At 41.2% G+C, this 17,402-nt stretch overlaps 1 protein-coding gene across 3 annotated transcripts in view; it reads left to right on the top strand.

Annotated features, from left to right (window-relative positions):
* Nucleotides 1-17,402, top strand: part of Usp13 (ubiquitin specific peptidase 13) — a 111,082-nt gene that overhangs the window by 48,560 nt on the left and 45,120 nt on the right. For all 3 annotated transcript variants that reach the window (XM_087186560.1, XM_004834639.3, XM_004834640.3), the window contains exons 8-10: nucleotides 737-924; nucleotides 6,646-6,717; nucleotides 7,043-7,136. In XM_087186560.1, the coding sequence (XP_087042686.1) occupies nucleotides 737-924; nucleotides 6,646-6,717; nucleotides 7,043-7,136 (354 nt within the window). The remainder of the gene's footprint in view (nucleotides 1-736; nucleotides 925-6,645; nucleotides 6,718-7,042; nucleotides 7,137-17,402) is intronic.

Consider the following 17,402-nt stretch of genomic DNA (forward strand, 5'->3'; position numbering starts at 1 on the left):
ATTGGTGGAAAAGCTTTGCTTCATTTAGTATTGTGTTTTTTTTTTTTTGTACTGGGGATCGAACTCGGGTCCTTGCACTTGCACAGCAGGCGGCAAAACCACTGAGCTAAATCCCCAGCCCCTAATCTTGTGTTTTTAAGTCGATATCATGACTATGCAGTATTTTTCCCTCTGAGGTACTATTTAAATATGCATGTTTTCTTGTAGCACTTTCTTCCCAGGCTGCTACCCTCTTCTCCTGTTCTTCTGCTGCTTCCTCTTTTTTACTTATACCTGGCTTTTAATTTATTTTTCTTCATGTTTCTTTAAGCCTTCTTCCTCTTGGAAGGTGGTTCCCATGGTTTTTTTTTCCTTGCCTTTTTTGCATCTTCCCTTGGTCTTTGGATTTCTTTTTTTGGTTCCTGTTTTTCATTCTCCTTCCATTTTCTTCCTTCTCAATCTTTCTCTCTTTTCCCATTTAAAAAAATATATTTTTCATTTTTTTAATTGTGGTAGAATATATATAACAAAATCTGCCATTTAACCCATTTTAAGTTTGTAATTCTGTGGCATTAAGCGCATTGACATTTTTGTGTAATTATCATCATCTCTCACAGTCTAGACTGTGTATTTCTCCATGTAATTGGGGGTGGGGAGATACTAGAAATATCCACTGACTTTAGAAATAATTCGTAAGACATAATCTTTGAACAGAAATCATATTTAAAGTTGTTTTTCATTGATGACTTTGCCCCAGACAGAGAATAGGCTCCGGGACAATGACATCAAGCCGAGGGTCAGTGAGTGGGAAGTGATCCAGGAGTCGGGGACAAAGCTGAAGCCCATGTATGGCCCCGGGTACACGGGCCTGAAGAACCTGGGCAACAGCTGCTATCTCAGCTCTGTCATGCAGGCCATCTTCAGCATCCCAGAGTTCCAGAGAGCGTAAGTGCCTCGAAGTGCTGGGGGCCCCAAGGCACCGCTCCTGACCCTCTGCCTCCCTTCTACTGGGCGTGCCCAGGGAACAGCTCATCTTCATTCCTCCTGGGGTTTCGACACTTATCCACGATGTGACTTCTCTTCCTGAGGCTCGGTGGGAACACTTATCAGGTGTTATGGGGAGAGTTTTGGAAAACACTCTATGAAGGTTTGTTATGTTAGTTGTTGTGGCTTTTAGACTATCACTGTACATGCCAAGGTTATATTAATCATTAATCTTCACAGCAGACTTCCCAAATCCCCTGTGCTAGCAGAGTCAGTGAATTCTATATCTGATGTCTCCCCTCTAGGGAAGGAAAGCATTTTTAGGGGATATAGGGTTTTCATCTTTTTGCTACTTAAATGTGGTTCACAGCCAGGAATGATGGCACATGCCTGTAATCTTCACTGCTGGGGAGGCGAGGAGATCACCAGTTTGAGGCCAGTGTGGGCAACTTGCAGAGATCTTGTCTCAAAATTAAAAGGTACTGGCAGTTGAGTGTGGTGGTACATGCCTGTAATGCCAGTACTCTAGAAGGCTGAGGCTGGAGGACTGCAAGCTTGAGCCCAGCCTAGGCAACTTAGTGACTTAGCAAGACCCTGTCTCAAAAGGAAAAGTGAAAAGGGCTGCAAATATAGCTCAGTGGTAGACTGCTTCCCTGGCATGCACAAGGCCCTGGATTCAATCCTCAGTACCACCAAACCAAACCAAACCAAATACACACACACACACACACACACACACACACACTCATATGCACGTGCACGTGATTGTGGTTCACAGATGAGTGCTGGTCTTTCACTAGTTTGTGCACTTTTGAATGTGGTTCTGTAAAGAAATAAGCATGGAAAGTGAAAGTAAGCACTTAGAAATTTTTGTAGCAATTTGGCTTTGCCATTTTTTACAAGTGGCATTTTATTTTTCTAATAACTTATTTTGATGGCATTTAAAAAGGTGTCTGCCGTTGGTCTGAGTTGGACAAAGCTGGTCCTGCATCACAGACATTTTGGAGGCACTGATTTAAGGTGCTTCGTAGTGGTGCAGTACAAGGCTGCCTTACTCTCCCCACATCCACCACAGTGGCCATGTTCGTGGCCCTGAGCTGTACTTAGGGGAGGGAGCTGCAGAGCCCAGGAGCTGTGGTGCGTGCACTCATGGGCAGCCACTGCCTAAGTTTAAAACATTTCCCTACTGTGTTTCAGAGTGGGTAGGTTTCCACCATGATTCAAGTGTGTGATACAGACCGACGGGCAGAGGGCTAGGAATAGCACAGGGTTACGTGTTATACTCACCTGGAATCAAAACCCTAATATCTTTAACTAGTGGTTAATCGAAAGTATGTCAGGTAACCTTTCATTTCTTCATATTTGAACACTTAACCTCTTTTTGCTGTTTTCTGGCTTGGAAAATATATGGTCAGTGTTCCACATCCGTTTTTCATTTTCTCATCCACCAAGGAAGAGTGTGTTGGGTTCTGCCCAACAGTGTGCTGGGTGTGTGTGCAGGTCGGTGGTAAACAAAGGGGATGGTGCTCACCTCAGGGAACACACAGAGAAACAGACACTAAACAAATCATCCATGAGAACAACCACAGGGATATAAATGGGTGTGTTCCATGAAAGAAAATGAGAAGGTAGTCAGTGAGGACACTTGAGGACACACCCCTGTCAGATGTGCGGGAGAAGTGGGGGCAGAAGGTGTTGGGCAGTGTTGGAAGAGCAAGTTTCAAACTGGAGATGGGAAACCCTTTTCAAAGCTGTGCACTGTGTGCCTTATTATTTTTAGATTCTTACCCACATCTCATACTTGTATTATTATCATTTGGCTGGGGAATAATGTAACTCTGTCTTATATGACTCATGTTCCAAGATTTGCCTTCAAAATGTTGAACGAATGTCCTGGCAGGTGTTGTATAATTATTATTCCTTTTAAACTAAGGTGGAAGAAACTTGTGTTCTTTTCTTACAAAGTCCAACAATATTTTTAGTGCTTTACAAATCTATAATTAAATATTTTTCTTCCTATATGCTACAGTTAGACCAAGAATTAACTTTCTGAATTTTTTCTTTAATGAAAAAATGTATATCATGTCTGTGGTTTGAATTTAACATTTGAATCTCTTCCTACTCTTATTTCAAAAGTGTTAGAATTTTCTATTATATTATTGAATTTTTATTTTTATATTCTGTTTTGTAAACATTCACCATATATGTTAGACTGTGAGGAACTTACTATTCACATTCACCCTCATTCTTTTCATTCTTTGAGCAGATATCCCTAGATTGAAATACTCGCTTTTCAAACTCTTTTTTACCCCCTGTAGGCCAGCTCAGAGGTGTTAGTTCCAGGAACAGTATCTCTGTTTTGTAAGTAGGAAGAGTGACTCACAGAGGGAGAAGATGCTGTATGCACAGCATAGTGCAAATGCTCAGTGAGGATCAGATTTGGATAGATGCGTGTGCAAACTGAATGAGAAGTAGGCTGGATTGTCAGGTAGCCAAATTACATCTTTTTCGTTGAGGGCCACTTGGTTACAAACTGACGGTGTAATATACATTTAAAAATTGCTTAGGCATACTGTTGCATTTTAATTTAATTTTGTGGTAATGGAGGATATTTTTGATCAGTTAGAAAAGGAATGTAAATTGCTGGCCAAACGGACTTTTCTGACATCAAAGATTTATCTCTATAATCTGCTCTTCTCTACCAGTCTTGTATTAAGCACAAGCCTTTTCACTGTTGTGCATCTTCTCACTGAGTTTTTTGTTTTGTTTAGTCAGGGTTGGAAATTCAATGAAAATTGGATCATAGAGAGCTAATGAACTAGTCCATCATGCTGTATATTATAAAAAATTCACCTGTATGACGAGTGCATCTAAGTAGTTCAGCCCTGAAGTTTGGCTTATCTGTTTGGCTCTCTGTCTTTTGAAAATTTCTCTGTGACCTTGTTGTCCAGGTGACACATTCAAAAACCATTTGAATGGGACTGGCCCAGAGACTTGTGGTCTGTTAACTTTGATGTAGATGTACAATGTGGGATACAAATTCTGAGTTTGTGGACAGAGGTACTTAGATATTTATAGTAGTTAAGGAATCCAATCGGAGGTTGTTATTAACTGCTGGTGTGTCATGGTTCTCTGCTAGGACTTTCTTACAAGAATGCCTGTTAGTCAGCTTTCTATCACTGGGGCAAAGTACCCAAAGACAACCAACTTAAGAAAGAGGAAAGCTTTAGTTTGGCTCACAGTTTTGTTTTCGTTCCTGTCCAGTTGGACCTATTGTTTTGGACTTGTGGTTGCACAATTCATCATAATGGTAACTTGTAGCAGAGAAGGACCATGAACCTCCCAGAGAGAGGGTGAGGGAGAGAGACAGAGAGAATGAGAACTTGCAGGGCTTCACAGTCCACCCCAGTGACTTAAGTTCCAACTTCCTCACACTAGGCTGTACCTCCTAAAGTTTTCTCCACTTCCTGAAAATGCCATAGGCTGGGAACCAAACTACATGGCTTTTAGAGGATGCACATCCAAACCATCATAATGCCTTTTCTATTCATTATTGGTAGTCAGGGGGATTTGTTATGTGGTTACATGATATGAATGTATTCATTAACAACTATGCATTGAATGTTTTACATGTCAGGTGCTGTTCTAGTGCTGGAGATGCAGTGATTTGAGTAGACAAAGCCTCTGTCTTCATGGAGGTTGCATTCTAGTATGAAATCTCTAAAGAGATAGATAATAAACAAGAAGGGAAATGAATTGCTTAATTATATATAGTGATGCATGTGAAGAAGCTAAGAGGGTCAGCCAGGGACAGGTGATACAGAGTTTAGGAAGGGTAGGGGTGACTACTCTTGTTTTGGCTGAGTCTAGGCGAGTGACTACTGGCAGACCGGAAAAGGAGTCAGCAAGCAGGCATCTGTGAAGGGACAGCAGATGGCATGGCCTTGAAGCGCGAGTGAGCTTGGTGTGTCCTGGGGCAGCAGGAGGGGCAAATGGCCAGGCCATGGTAGGCAGAGGAAGAGTGGTGGCAGATGAGGTCAGAGAAGCAAGCAGATTAGAGTGCATGAAGGACCAGAGAAGGGGCTCTGTTTCTGAATCATTCTTTCCACAACTCCCAGGGTCAGAGAACTGGAATCTGAAGGGAGAAAGAGGAACACACAGTAGAGGGTGTGAAGTAGGTAGTGACCAAGGTGGTGAAAGCAATGATTGTGCATTAGGATGTTCAAGTAGCACTGTTTGCTCAGGATGAACCCAGCAGAAGGAGGGATTCTGTACTGCTCAAGGGAGAGGGGGTGCAGGTACAGCTGGTGAGTTAGAGCCAGTGGTGCAGGGCCTTTCTTGGGGCTTTGGAAGCTACTTAATGAATTTGCACCCCAATTTCTCATCTCTCAAATGGAATAATGGTAATAACATTCCCTTCCTCTTATGATTGTAATGAAGACTACTTGTTACTACAGGAAACCCTCAAGAAATGGTAATTGTCACTGTTTCTAACATTATTATTCATTTTGAGATTATTGGACACTTCATAATTTTAAAGAAAAAATTATCCAAGCGCTTGCTAAGATGGTGAGACAGATTTATACAATGAAGACCATGACAATGAGTACAGGGACTATAGCACCAAAGTCTTTGGTGAATTAGAGAGATTGAATGCAACTCTAACTCCAGGGAGGAGAAGTAGAGTTTTATAACCAAAGAGCAGGGTGAAGGGCATTGGATGGAGCATTACTAAGAGGAAACATCAAGGAGGCGGGGCATCTGGCTAAACTATTTTGATAGGAATATTGCTGAGGGCAAGTGAGACGAGAAGATGGGGATTCTCACTAAACTGATACAGCAGGATCACTCAAAATAGATTCTACAGACAGAAAGGGGAGACCATGTTGGGGCTGGCCAGACAGAGTACTCAGAGGAGCCTGACTGAAGTTTTGGTCAAAGGAGAGAGTTGTCACTAACTTTACTTTTTGTAGTCAAAGTGGTGACTGTGAGAGAATAAACTGGTGTTCTCAACTCTGGAGACCTGTTAAAATCATGTGTGGAACTTTTAAAAGAAGTCTACGTCCAAAAACATAATAAATTAGGAAACTGGCACATCTGCAAGTGGCTCTGGCTTTGGTAATTTTTGAAGAAAATCTTTAGTGATTCTGATTTCCAACCAGTGTTGAGACCCAGTGATAGAAGGATTAACATTTCAAGACGGCCCATGGGTTTGGCAGTTGAAGGTTGATCTCAGGAAAAGCCTCTCCTTAGGTGGATGGCTTGATTTTGACAGGCAAGAACATCTTCATGAGAATGATTGTTTCATCTCTGTTCTTCTCTCAGTTCCTCTATTAGCTTTCCCATTGCTAGGGCAAAAAATTCCCGACACCCATAATTTAAAGGAGAGGTTTATTTGCCTCCCGGTTTCAGAGGGTTCACTCCATAATCGGGAGGCTCCAAAGCAGAGATGTCATGGTGAAAGGGGAAGATGGAACAAAGCTATTCAGTTCATGGTGGCTGGGAAACAGAGCGAGGGAACAGTGCAAGAGAGAAAGGGGCCAGATACAGACCTCAAGGTGACACCACCATGACCCACTCAGAATTGTGGTTTCCTAATCCTCTGGGCAGACCCCAAGACAATCAAGTTGACACTCGCTTAACCATCGCACTCTGTTTTAACTGTCACCTCTCATTTTCTAGGTATGTAGGAAATCTTCCAAGAATATTTGACTACTCGCCTTTAGATCCAACACAAGATTTCAACACACAGATGTAAGTGCCAGGTTATATTGTTTAAAATAACATTATCCAATGGAGTGTTCATAGTGGTTATCACTGGGCTGAAGAATTAAAGGCAATTTGTTATTTGAGCTTTATTTTCTGAGTTTTTAAATGCTCTGAAAACAAAATTAAGAAAATTGTAAAGTATTGAGGAAAATTTGAAAATGGAATCAGAGTAAACTGTCAAGTAAATAAATAATTTTTGAGTCATCAAGATAACATGTTTCACTTCAAAGTGGCTGCACTTGTTGGAATTCATAGATAATTTTACTATCAAAAATAACCTCTTTTTTGTGTGTGTTTCCCTCTTGGCCAGGACTAAGTTAGGACACGGCCTTCTCTCAGGCCAGTATTCAAAGCCTCCAGTGAAAGCTGAGCTCATTGAGCAGGTGATGAAGGAGGAGCACAAGGTATGTGTCCCAGGGTTGCCATGTTGACATGCAGGTGGGTGTCCTATGCCTTGGTAAAGGCTGCCTATAAATTTAGCAAGCTGTCAGAATAGCTATTTAATTTCACAGTGAGTGATGTCTGTCTTTGTGCTCCTAAAAATCATGGTAAGGAATACCAGGGTTAGGGGTTCTGGTGACAGTGGCCCCACTGATAGGTGTGTGCCATTGTTATACTTGATCTCCAGAAACAACTATGAGACAAAAGGAATGAGGCAGAAGGAAAATTTGTTATAAAAATATAAACATTTCTCCCTTGGGAACATCATCTTGGTCCTCACAGTGTGTAACTTCTCTAAAGTTTCAGGTTTGTTTGCTGTGGTTTCTCAAAAGGCTGGTTATTAAACAACACCCAGGTTCCTCAGCCCCTCCCTGGAGCTGAAGATTCACAATTTCTAGGGAGGGCTGGGTAATCCTGAGTTTGATAAGTTGCCACATGGTCTTTAAACACACTCATGCAGGAGAAACTGAGTTGGCTGATCACTGTGAACTGATAGAATAATTGAAAGACAGGCTGATTGCCTAATAGTCTGGTCTGATTTCCATGTCCCTGCACAGTGGGCTCCTCCTTGGGCTGCTCTGTTGCACAACTACAGAGGGTTATGCTCATAGTGAATGGTGTGCTCGGAATTGTGCAATGCACTTTGATATGGCTGTATTTGGCTCCCTCAGCTCCCATTGCTGCAAATGTCTTGAGTGGAACATGCATATGTTCCTGTTTCCAGGACAAAAGACCCAATACCCACAACTTAAAAGAGAGGTTTATTTTGGCTCATGGTTTAAGAGGGTTCAGTCCTTGGTAGGCTGGCTCCATGGCAGAATGGGCATGATGGAAGGGCATGGCAGAGGAAAGCTATTTAACCTACGGTGACCAAGAAGCAGAGAGAGAGGGAGAGGGAGAGAGGGAGAGAGGGAGAGAGGGAGAGAGGGAGAGAGGGAAAGAGGGAGAGAGGGAGAGAGAGAGAGAGATCAGGAAAAGCCAGAAGGAGAGATATGCCCTCCAGCGGCATCCCCCTCGCCATGACCCACCTCCTCCAGCAGCCCCCACTCCCTGACAGCACATTTAGCAATGAACTTATCAGTGAATTAATCCACTGATGAATAAAGTTCCCCAGTGATCCAGTCACCTCCTGAAAGCTCCACCTTTGAACACAGGAGAATTTTGAGAGACATTTACCCCTTTCACCACTACCCACTGTTTCTTTGGAACATGTTTTCTTCAGAACACACTAAGTAGTTCTTGACTTAGTGTGCAAGCTAACTTAATACTACTCTGAAGAATTTGGCCTTCCATTCTGAGGCAGTTTATCCTTAACCAATGGCCATAGACTAGAAGGAAGGGTCAAAGGCAAGTATACTTTTGTTCATATAAAGTTAGCTGGTTGTGGATGGACATGGAAGTGAATGAGAGAAGTGAATGAGGGGAACTATAGAGGGTGTGTTTTGAGATGGGGAGAAGAAAGCAGGTTATAAAGAAGGTAGAGAGGGGAAACAGATTGCAAATGGTGAGCCCAAGAGACCAGGGGTGTGGGACAGGAAGAGCTTATGTTTTCAAATCACCTTGCAAGGTAGGGCGTTCCTTATGCACCAGAGTGTGGAGCCCCTCATTTGGGGTATAGTGTTAGAGATGGTTCGGGCGAGGGTTGGGCTCTGGGGTTCTAGGCTTCTTCTACCCCTGAACTTCTGTGAAACTTTGATTAGATGATGGTGGAAAAGCTTGGTCTAAATTTTTGTTTTGACTATGTTTATCCTGGGTGTTCATCAGGAGCCTGGTTCCCTCCCTGACTCTGCAGGGAGCTGCAGATTGGACAAGACATGGAACAGTCCGTCTCAGCATTTGCCTGGCAGGATGGGTTGAGGTGGTGATGATGAATATTTTTACGGGGTATGCTCTGTAATGATGATAAAATCTGTGTGTGTTATGTGATTATTGTTTTTGGAATCTCCAAATTTCAAGAAATATGAAAATGCAAAGTCATTAATTTAGCAGTGTCTGGAAGTAAAGGTTGTTTCTGTTAGTGTTGTAACATCCTTTTCCATTAGAAAAAAGTAGTTCTTACACGAGCCAGGCATTGTTTATTTACTCTACAGATAGTGCCCCCATGGAGCCTTTCTCTTCCCCTTTGCATCCAGTGGCTGCTGTGTAGCTCTGTGTGGCTGCAGTAGCTCTGTGGACCTCCAGAGCATGGACTCCTGGGCAGGAAGCTCTGCTCATTTTGGATTGAAGTGTGTAAACTGGTAGCATTTGGGCCACATCTGGTCCACAAGTATGTTTTGCTTGGCTTGCACATAAAATCTGAGTTTCCAGCTTCTCTTAAGCACTCAGAACTCCTGGGAGTCTCAACCTTGCAAAGGCAGCTGGAGCCCTATGGCAATCCCTGGTGGCCAGTGCCTTTGTGACTTGTGACTTGGTTGGTATTCTGGGTATTTGTGACCTTTGGTCTAGATGACTTATAAAATCCTTCTCAGCTTTGAGGCCTCATGATCTTAAAGAAAGAGTCCTGACTCTGGGAGGCTGAGGCAGGAGGGTTGCAAGTTTGAGCCCAGCCTGGGCAACTTAATGACTAAGTGAGGCTTAGTCTCAAAAATAAAAAATAAAAAAAGGGTTGAAGATGTAGCTCAGTGTGAAGATCCTGGATTCAGTTTCCACTAAAAATAAAGAGTCCTGAATATGATCAGTATACAGTGTACATCTTTAAGGTGTTAGGGAAGCCCATCCAGCAGGAGAGAAATGGACCAGTCAGTTGTTGGCCCAAGCATCAGTCAGTTCCTTTAACATTCAAAACAGGTCTTGAACTGATTGTAGGTTTCCTTTGTGTTCCTGAGTGTGTGTGTGTTTTCAGGGGTTGCTCAAACAGATAATTCATAGGAGAAACCTCTACTCCCTTGGACAGTACAGGGAATTAACCTTCTGAGGAATCAGGATTTTCACTGGCAATTGGTTTCCAAGGAACCCATTTGTGAGAATCTTTCTTTTCTTAGTTATCAGGAGCTCTTTGGTCAGGAGGTCCTGTCCCAGGCCTCTGGTGTTTGTGACTTGTACATGAGCCTTAAATGCCCCAAGACAGGAAAGAAGATGCACTAAAGCAGAGAAGGAATAGATTATGAGAAGAGCATGTGCTGGAGGAGAGAGTGTGAGACATGGGCCAGAGGCATTGGCAGAGAGAGCTTTTACAAGGCTACCACCAACAGTGATACTAATGACTAGCATCGCACTGTGCTTGTAAAAATGGTCAGGCTCTTCCTCTCTATTAACTGATGCAGAAACTGATATAGAGAAGTCGCCTAAAGTTACAGAGCTGTTGAGTGTCAGAGCTTGGAACTACCTCACACCGTCTGGTTTTGGTATCTGCAGCTCTGATCGTGGTACTTCTCTCTGTTTCTGAGCTCTTCCATGGCTTGTTTCAGAGAGAGAGGGGTGGTAGTGGGAGGGTGACAAAAAAGGGGTGTTTTAAGTTTGCAAAAAGCTCAATAGCATGTATCTTTTTCTTTTTTCTTTCTTTTTAACCTCTGTCTTGTATCTTGGGTCATTTCTAGAACATACGCTTGTGGACTTGGTCTGCTACAGACTAAGGTAAAGTCTAGTTTTTAAAATATATGCTTGCTTAACAAACACTTTCATTTATAAAAAAGACTTGCAGTATTTGTTTTGGTTCCTGTCATTTCTATTTGTTGGATGTATTTGTTTTGCTGCTGGGATTCAAACTCAGGGCCTCGTTTTGGCTAGGTAGGTGTTGTACCACTGTGCTCTGTTGAATTAATCTATAAGATTAAATTGCATTTATAGTAGGTAAAATTTTCACATTCTAAAAGCACATTTTTATTCTGAGGTTGGAGGATCACTTAAGCACAGAAATTCAAGGTTAACCTGGGTAGTATAGTGAGACATCAAATCAAAGAAGAAAAAAAGTATTCCTGATTTTTGTAAGCATATTAAGTTTTCAAACATTTTGAAATTGAATACTCTAAGTTGTTTCTCCTTCTGAAGACATGTTTTAAATAATTGTAACTCTGAGTAAAGTATGTTTATTGACAGTTTATTTGATTTCCCATCTAAATAATCCTTGACACATAACTGCTGGTCTCAATTTATCAACATAAGCAGTGTTCTGTGTGAGGTGATACAACTTTGGTTCTAAATATAAGACCTTTATTTTCATTAACCTGTTTTCCTAGGTTAGAATATGAATAGTTTGAGAGATTTGGGGTTTGAACTTGGGGTAGGAACTAGTGGTCCAAGGTCCAAGGTTCAAGGTTTAAAGTTTAAATCCACAGACTGCATAATCTGTTTTTTAGGGACAGGCTGACATATATATATATATAAAATATATCTCCTTCTTTTCTTCCTATAGTCTTATAAGTATCTCTGTGAGCATTGTCATTGTTGTAACATGTGGAAAGCCCTGGTCTTACTGCTTGCTTATTAATGAAGGTATTAAGCTCAGGGGAATCTGCGTGGATGTGTCTGGGTGTCTTCCTGGGGCCTGGGTTAAACAGAAAGTGCTGTGTAAGCATCTGCAAGAGATTCCCAACACTGCAGTGCTCTCTCTAATTTTAGCTAATTTGTTTTGCAATTGCTGATGGAGAAAGTAAGTACAGTATCCTATTAATATGACAGGTTCCCTAGGTGGCTGCAATTTTGAAGATTCTTTTGGCCTTTCTATTCTAAAGTGTTTAGAACTCTTGTGCCCAAGAGCCAGCTCACCCCTGAGAGCATATGTTCCCTGAGGGCAGATCTGACTCCTGGTCACTTTTGGCCTCTCTCTCATCTTGTGGGACACTCAGGTGATGTCACTGACCCACTGTCAAGTAGGAAATGTGCTTTCTTTAAGTCAACTCTTTGGTTTTTATTTTGGGTTTTAAGGAAATGTCTTATTCAGTCTTATGTTATTTTTCTTTGCATCGTCTGAAATGCAAAGAAAATTATTGTGGCCAGGGATTTAGCTCAGTGGTTCTGCCTCCTGCCTCGCAAGTGCAAGGTCCTGAGTTTGATCCCCAGTACCAAAAAAAAAATTATTGAAATTTGCATCCATACATAAAAGTAAAGAGTAAGTATAATGAATCCTCATGTAGCTACTGTGCAGTTTCAATAATCACCGTTCTGCCAATATGGTTCCATCAATCTCCCTAAAGTAAATTCTCCCTTTACCATTTCTTTTCCTCCTTCCCTTCTGCTCCCTTCCCTTTCCTGCAGTATTTTAACACAAAATCTGAATAGCTTCCTTTTTAAATTTCCCCCCCATTAAGTTTATTGGTACATTTTAGGTATAAAACACAGTTACATTCATCATTAGGATCTTGTACCATTACATGAGTATCCTGGTTCTTATTTTTTTCCTTTTCCCCTGCCCTCCCTTCACCCCCTCCACCCTTCCCTGTTTGCAAAGACTTTGTTTCTGTTTTTTTCCTTTTCTCATATTTTTTCTTTTCCCTTCTTTCCTTTCCCCTACCCCTCCCACTTCCCCTGCTCCTTTAGACCTTCACTTCCTATTACACAATATCAATTATACATTTTTAAAATTGCAATATCAAGATCTAGGAGACATTACCACAGATTTTGCAGAATTTAAAAGGATATAGAAAGCATATTACAAAAATCTTTTTTGAAATAAATTTGACAACTTCTAAGAAGTACCTTGGAAGACAAATTAATGAAACTAACTCTGGAGGAAATATAAAATTTGAATAGCACCTATTAAAGAAAGTATATTCCTAGCTTGAAAACCTACCTATATGACAACAGCAGGCTCATATACATTTTAACTGATAAATTATATCAAACATTTAAAGCAGAAAAAAGAAGGAACACTTCTCCCCTCATTTTAGGAACTCAACATTGTGCTAATCCTAAAACTGGATAAAGATAATAAAAGAAAAAATTATGAACATAGAAATTTGTTTAACAAAACAAACTCTCAGAAGTCAGATCTGGCATTATGTAGAAAGTGGTTTTATTATGGGGATGGCAGTGTTGATTCAGCATTGGAAGATCCACCCCCATAAGTCATCATTTAAACAGAGGAAAGGAAAAAGCCATATGATCCTGTCACTAGTTGGAGGAAAAGTATCAAATTAAATTCTACAGCTCCAACAGCTTCCTTTTAACCTGAAAATATTTAGTATCTACCTGTAACTATATCTTCTTTTTTTCATTTAACATAAGTGCCATGCTGAAAACCATTTGAAGTGCTAAAAGCACATCAACAATATTAACAACCATTTTTCAGTATCATCTAATGCCCAGTCCATATTCAGATTTTTTTCCTGTAGCATCAAAAGATACTTTTCTAAAGTCCCTCTCCTTTTCTTTTTGCAAGCTCTTGATTTGTTGAAGGAGCTGGATCCTTGGCCCTAAGATTGCTCTAAAGATTGCTTCCTGGAGGTATTGCTCATTTGTGTTTCTTATAAGCTGGTAGTTAGATCTGGAGGCTTTATTAGATTCAGGCTCAACCTTTTTAGAGCCTGACTTTCTAATATCTAGATGTGCATTGAACGTAACAATAGCTGAGCATGGGAATTAGAAAGACCTTCCCCTCTGAAATCAGAGATACAGTGGTGTGGGCAGATGGGGCCAACTGATGGTGAAGGCATCAAGCATGGAGTGGCTGAGTTTGAGCTGAAATGCACAGCTCCTGCTGGGCTGCAGCAGGACACAGAGAAAGAGGTAGCATCTCTGTGGTTAGGGAGCTCTTGCGAATAATTGCCAGGTGATCAGCAGTGCTCAAGCAATAGCTTGATGGTTGAACAAAGGACTAAAAGAGGTCAGTCAAGGGAAGACAAAGAAATGAAGTGGACCCAAAAGGGAATGAGTAAGTCTGGGCCACAGTCCAGACATGGGGCTGTTTCTGGTGTTTGTCACCATGGTCTCTGTTGAAACATCTCCCAATTGTATGGCCACATAGTAGTGCAGAGCAGCAGCCAGTTCTTTAGAATATACTGGCTTGTTGAACTTTCCAGTGTGTTAGGGACTGGCAGCCACACCAAACTTGAATCACGGCTTGAAAGAAATAACACTACCATCAGCAGAAGTGAATGCACTTTTGTATGAATGCCTGAACAGAAAGTGCGCAAAGGTGAAAAGATTTATTTCCAGTGGTGCTTTCATACTGTTGAGAAGGGAGAAATAATGGCTGGAATGACCTGGAATGTTGGCTCCAGGGTTTGAAGAAGGCTTATGCAGAGTCTAAGCCATATGGTCTTCTCTTTCTAGCAACTAGTAGGTTGGACTCAGAGATGAGAGCTAGGATGATGTGTGTCGCAAACAATACCAGGACCCTAAAGAGAGGGAGCAGAGACACTTTTCTAGTTATGTGACCCTGGACTGGTTACTTAATGCATCTGTGGCTCATTTTCTCCTTCTGTCAAGTAGAGATAATAGTAATCATCATCTCCTAATTGGGTTGGAGGATTTAAGCAAAATACACATTTAAAGTGTTAAGAACTGTGCCTAATTCCTACTGTTTGTCTAAGCATCTAGAATAGTACCTGACATTTTACAGCACTCACTATGTATCTGTCAAATGGATGCGTACATGTCAGCTATTATGCAAAGACAAGGCATCATTATTCCATGCTGTGTCAGCTGATACCATGTAGATATACACCAGCATTGCTAGTGAAGAAGGTTACAACTTTTAGCTTTTGGGAGTTGTATATACAGGGAGTAAAAATTAATTAGATCAGGTATACATTGGGCTTCATGCAGTCCTGGTGTTGTGGCAGGGAGTCGAAATGACCTTCCAGAGACAGGAGAGTAGGGTAAAATAAAAAAGTTTATTGCCAGGCAAGAGCAGCCTCAGGAAATGAGTCCTTCTAGGCTGACCATGAGTTAAGACAGTTTCTTCTTTTAATACCTTTTACAGGGCAGCTTAACTTGAGATTATACACCAGAATGTGCCCAGGGCATGACAAAGCAGCATTAGGTGGCAAGGGTAGCATAAGTTGCAATTACAGAATGTAGCAAGGGTGTGGTATAGCAGCATTAGGTATGGGGTACTTAGATAGACAAACTTAAGGCTAACTTCTAACTCTCTGGGAGCAGGCTGCCCCCACAAGAGGGAGGAGGCCCACCCAGAGATTTTCTTTTAATTAAATTCTTTTATTGGTACATTGTAGGTATACAACACAATTACATTTCTCATTGGGAATTGTACCTTTACATAATGCATCTTGGTTCTTATTTTTTTCCCCATTCCTAGCCCTCCCTTCACCCCCTCCACGCTTCCCTATTTACAAAGACTTTATTTCCATTTTTTCCATTTCTCATCATTTTTCCTTTCCCTTCTTTCCTTTCCCCTGCACCTCCCACTACCCCTACCACTTTGGACCTTTTCTTCCTATTTTGCATTATCGATTATTCATTCTAATCATTGGTACATTTTAGGTATACAATATAATGACATTCATCATTGGAAATTTGCACCTTTACATAGTCTCTCTTGGTTCTTATTTTTCACCCTTGCCCAGCCCTCCCTTCAACCCCTCCAGTCCTCCCTATTTACAAAGATTTTGTTCCTATTTTTCCATTTTCTCATATTAATCCCATTCCCTTCTATCCATTCCCCTAGCCCTCCCACTTCCTTCCCCTTTGCCCCTTTTCTTCCTATTTCACATTACCTATTATACATTTAGTCCTTATTTACACTTTCAGTTTCTCACACCAGAGAAACTATTCGGTATTTACACACGTGTGTCCTATTTATTTCACTTAAGAGTATTGCCTCAATGTGCATCCACTTAGCTATAAATGTCTCTAATTTCTCATTTTTTATGGCTGAGCAGTACTCCATTTTATAAAAAAACCACATTTTCTTTATCCAGTCTCCAGTTGATGGGCATTTGGGCTGTTTCCAAGTTTTAGCTATTACAAACTGTGCTGCTATGAACATGGGCGCACATATATTACTGTGGTATGATTCTTTTAATTCTTTGGGGAAGATCCCCAGCAGTGGAATAGCGGGGTCAAATGGGACTTCCAGTCCTAGTTCTTTGAGGTATCTCCATACTGATTTCCAGTGGTTGCACCAGTCTACACTGCCACCAGCAGTGGAGCAGGGTTCCTCTTTCCCCACAGCCCCACCAGCATTTGTTATTGGTTGATTTCATGATAGCAGCCATTCTTTCTGGAGTGAAGTGGAATCTCAGCGTTGTTTTCATTTGCATCTCTCGAATGACCAGTGTTGTTGAACATTTTTTCATGTATTTATTTGCTATTTCTACTTCTTTGTCTGAGAAATGTCTGTTGATTTCAGATGCCCATTTTTGGATTGGGTCTTTAAATTTGGGAGGTCTGATCTTTTTAAGTTCTTTATAGATTCGAGATAGTAGACCTTTGTCTGAGAAAGAGCAGGTGAAGATTTTTTCCCACATTGTGGGTTGTCTCTTCACACTGCTGGTGGTTTCTCTTGCTGTGCAGAAGCCTTTTAATAAGAAGAGATCCCACTTGTTGATTGTGCTAGTTCACGGGCAACTGAGGTTTTGTTCATAAAATCTTTTTCTACACCAATGTCTTCAAGGGTTCCACCTAACCTCTGTTCCAACTGGTTCAGGGTTTCTATTTTAATATTTAGATCTTTAATCCATTTTGATTTTAGTTTAGTGCATGGTGAGAGATATAGGTCTAGTTTTAATCTTTGGCAAGTTGAAGCCCAATTTTTCCAGCACCATTTATTAAAGAGACTATCTTTCCTCCAGTGAGGGTGTTTGGCTCCTTTATCTAAGATGAGATGACTGAGTTGTCTGGCGTTGTTTCTGCATCTTCTAATCTGTTCCACTGGTCCTCAAGCCTGTTTCTTTGCCAGTACCATGCTGTTTTTATCACAGTAGCTTTGTAGTATAGTTGCAGGTTGGGGATTGTGATACCCCCTGCCATGTCTCTGTTAGCTAGAATTGCTTTTGCTATTCTGGGTCTCTTCTTGTTCCAAATGAATTTTTGGATTGTTTTCTCAAGGTCTATGAAGTATGCTGCTGGGATCTCAATTGGAATTGCATTAAATCTATATAGCAGCTTTGGAAGTATGGCCATTTTCACTATATTAATCCTTCCTACCCAGGAGCAGGGAATGTCTGTCCATTTTCTGATATCATCTTCAATCTCTCCTTTCAGAGTGCCATAGTTTTCAGAGAAGAGGTCTTTGATTTTGTTTGTTAGGTTGATTCCTAGGTATTTCAGTTTTTTGGATGCTATTGTGAAAGGAATTATTTGCCCTATTTCTCTCTCAGTGAGTCTGT

Source organism: Heterocephalus glaber, unplaced genomic scaffold, assembly GCF_053883595.1.
Source record: "Heterocephalus glaber isolate CG9 unplaced genomic scaffold, H.glaber_assembly_v1.0 deba00001504, whole genome shotgun sequence".
Lineage (NCBI taxonomy): Eukaryota > Metazoa > Chordata > Mammalia > Rodentia > Bathyergidae > Heterocephalus > Heterocephalus glaber.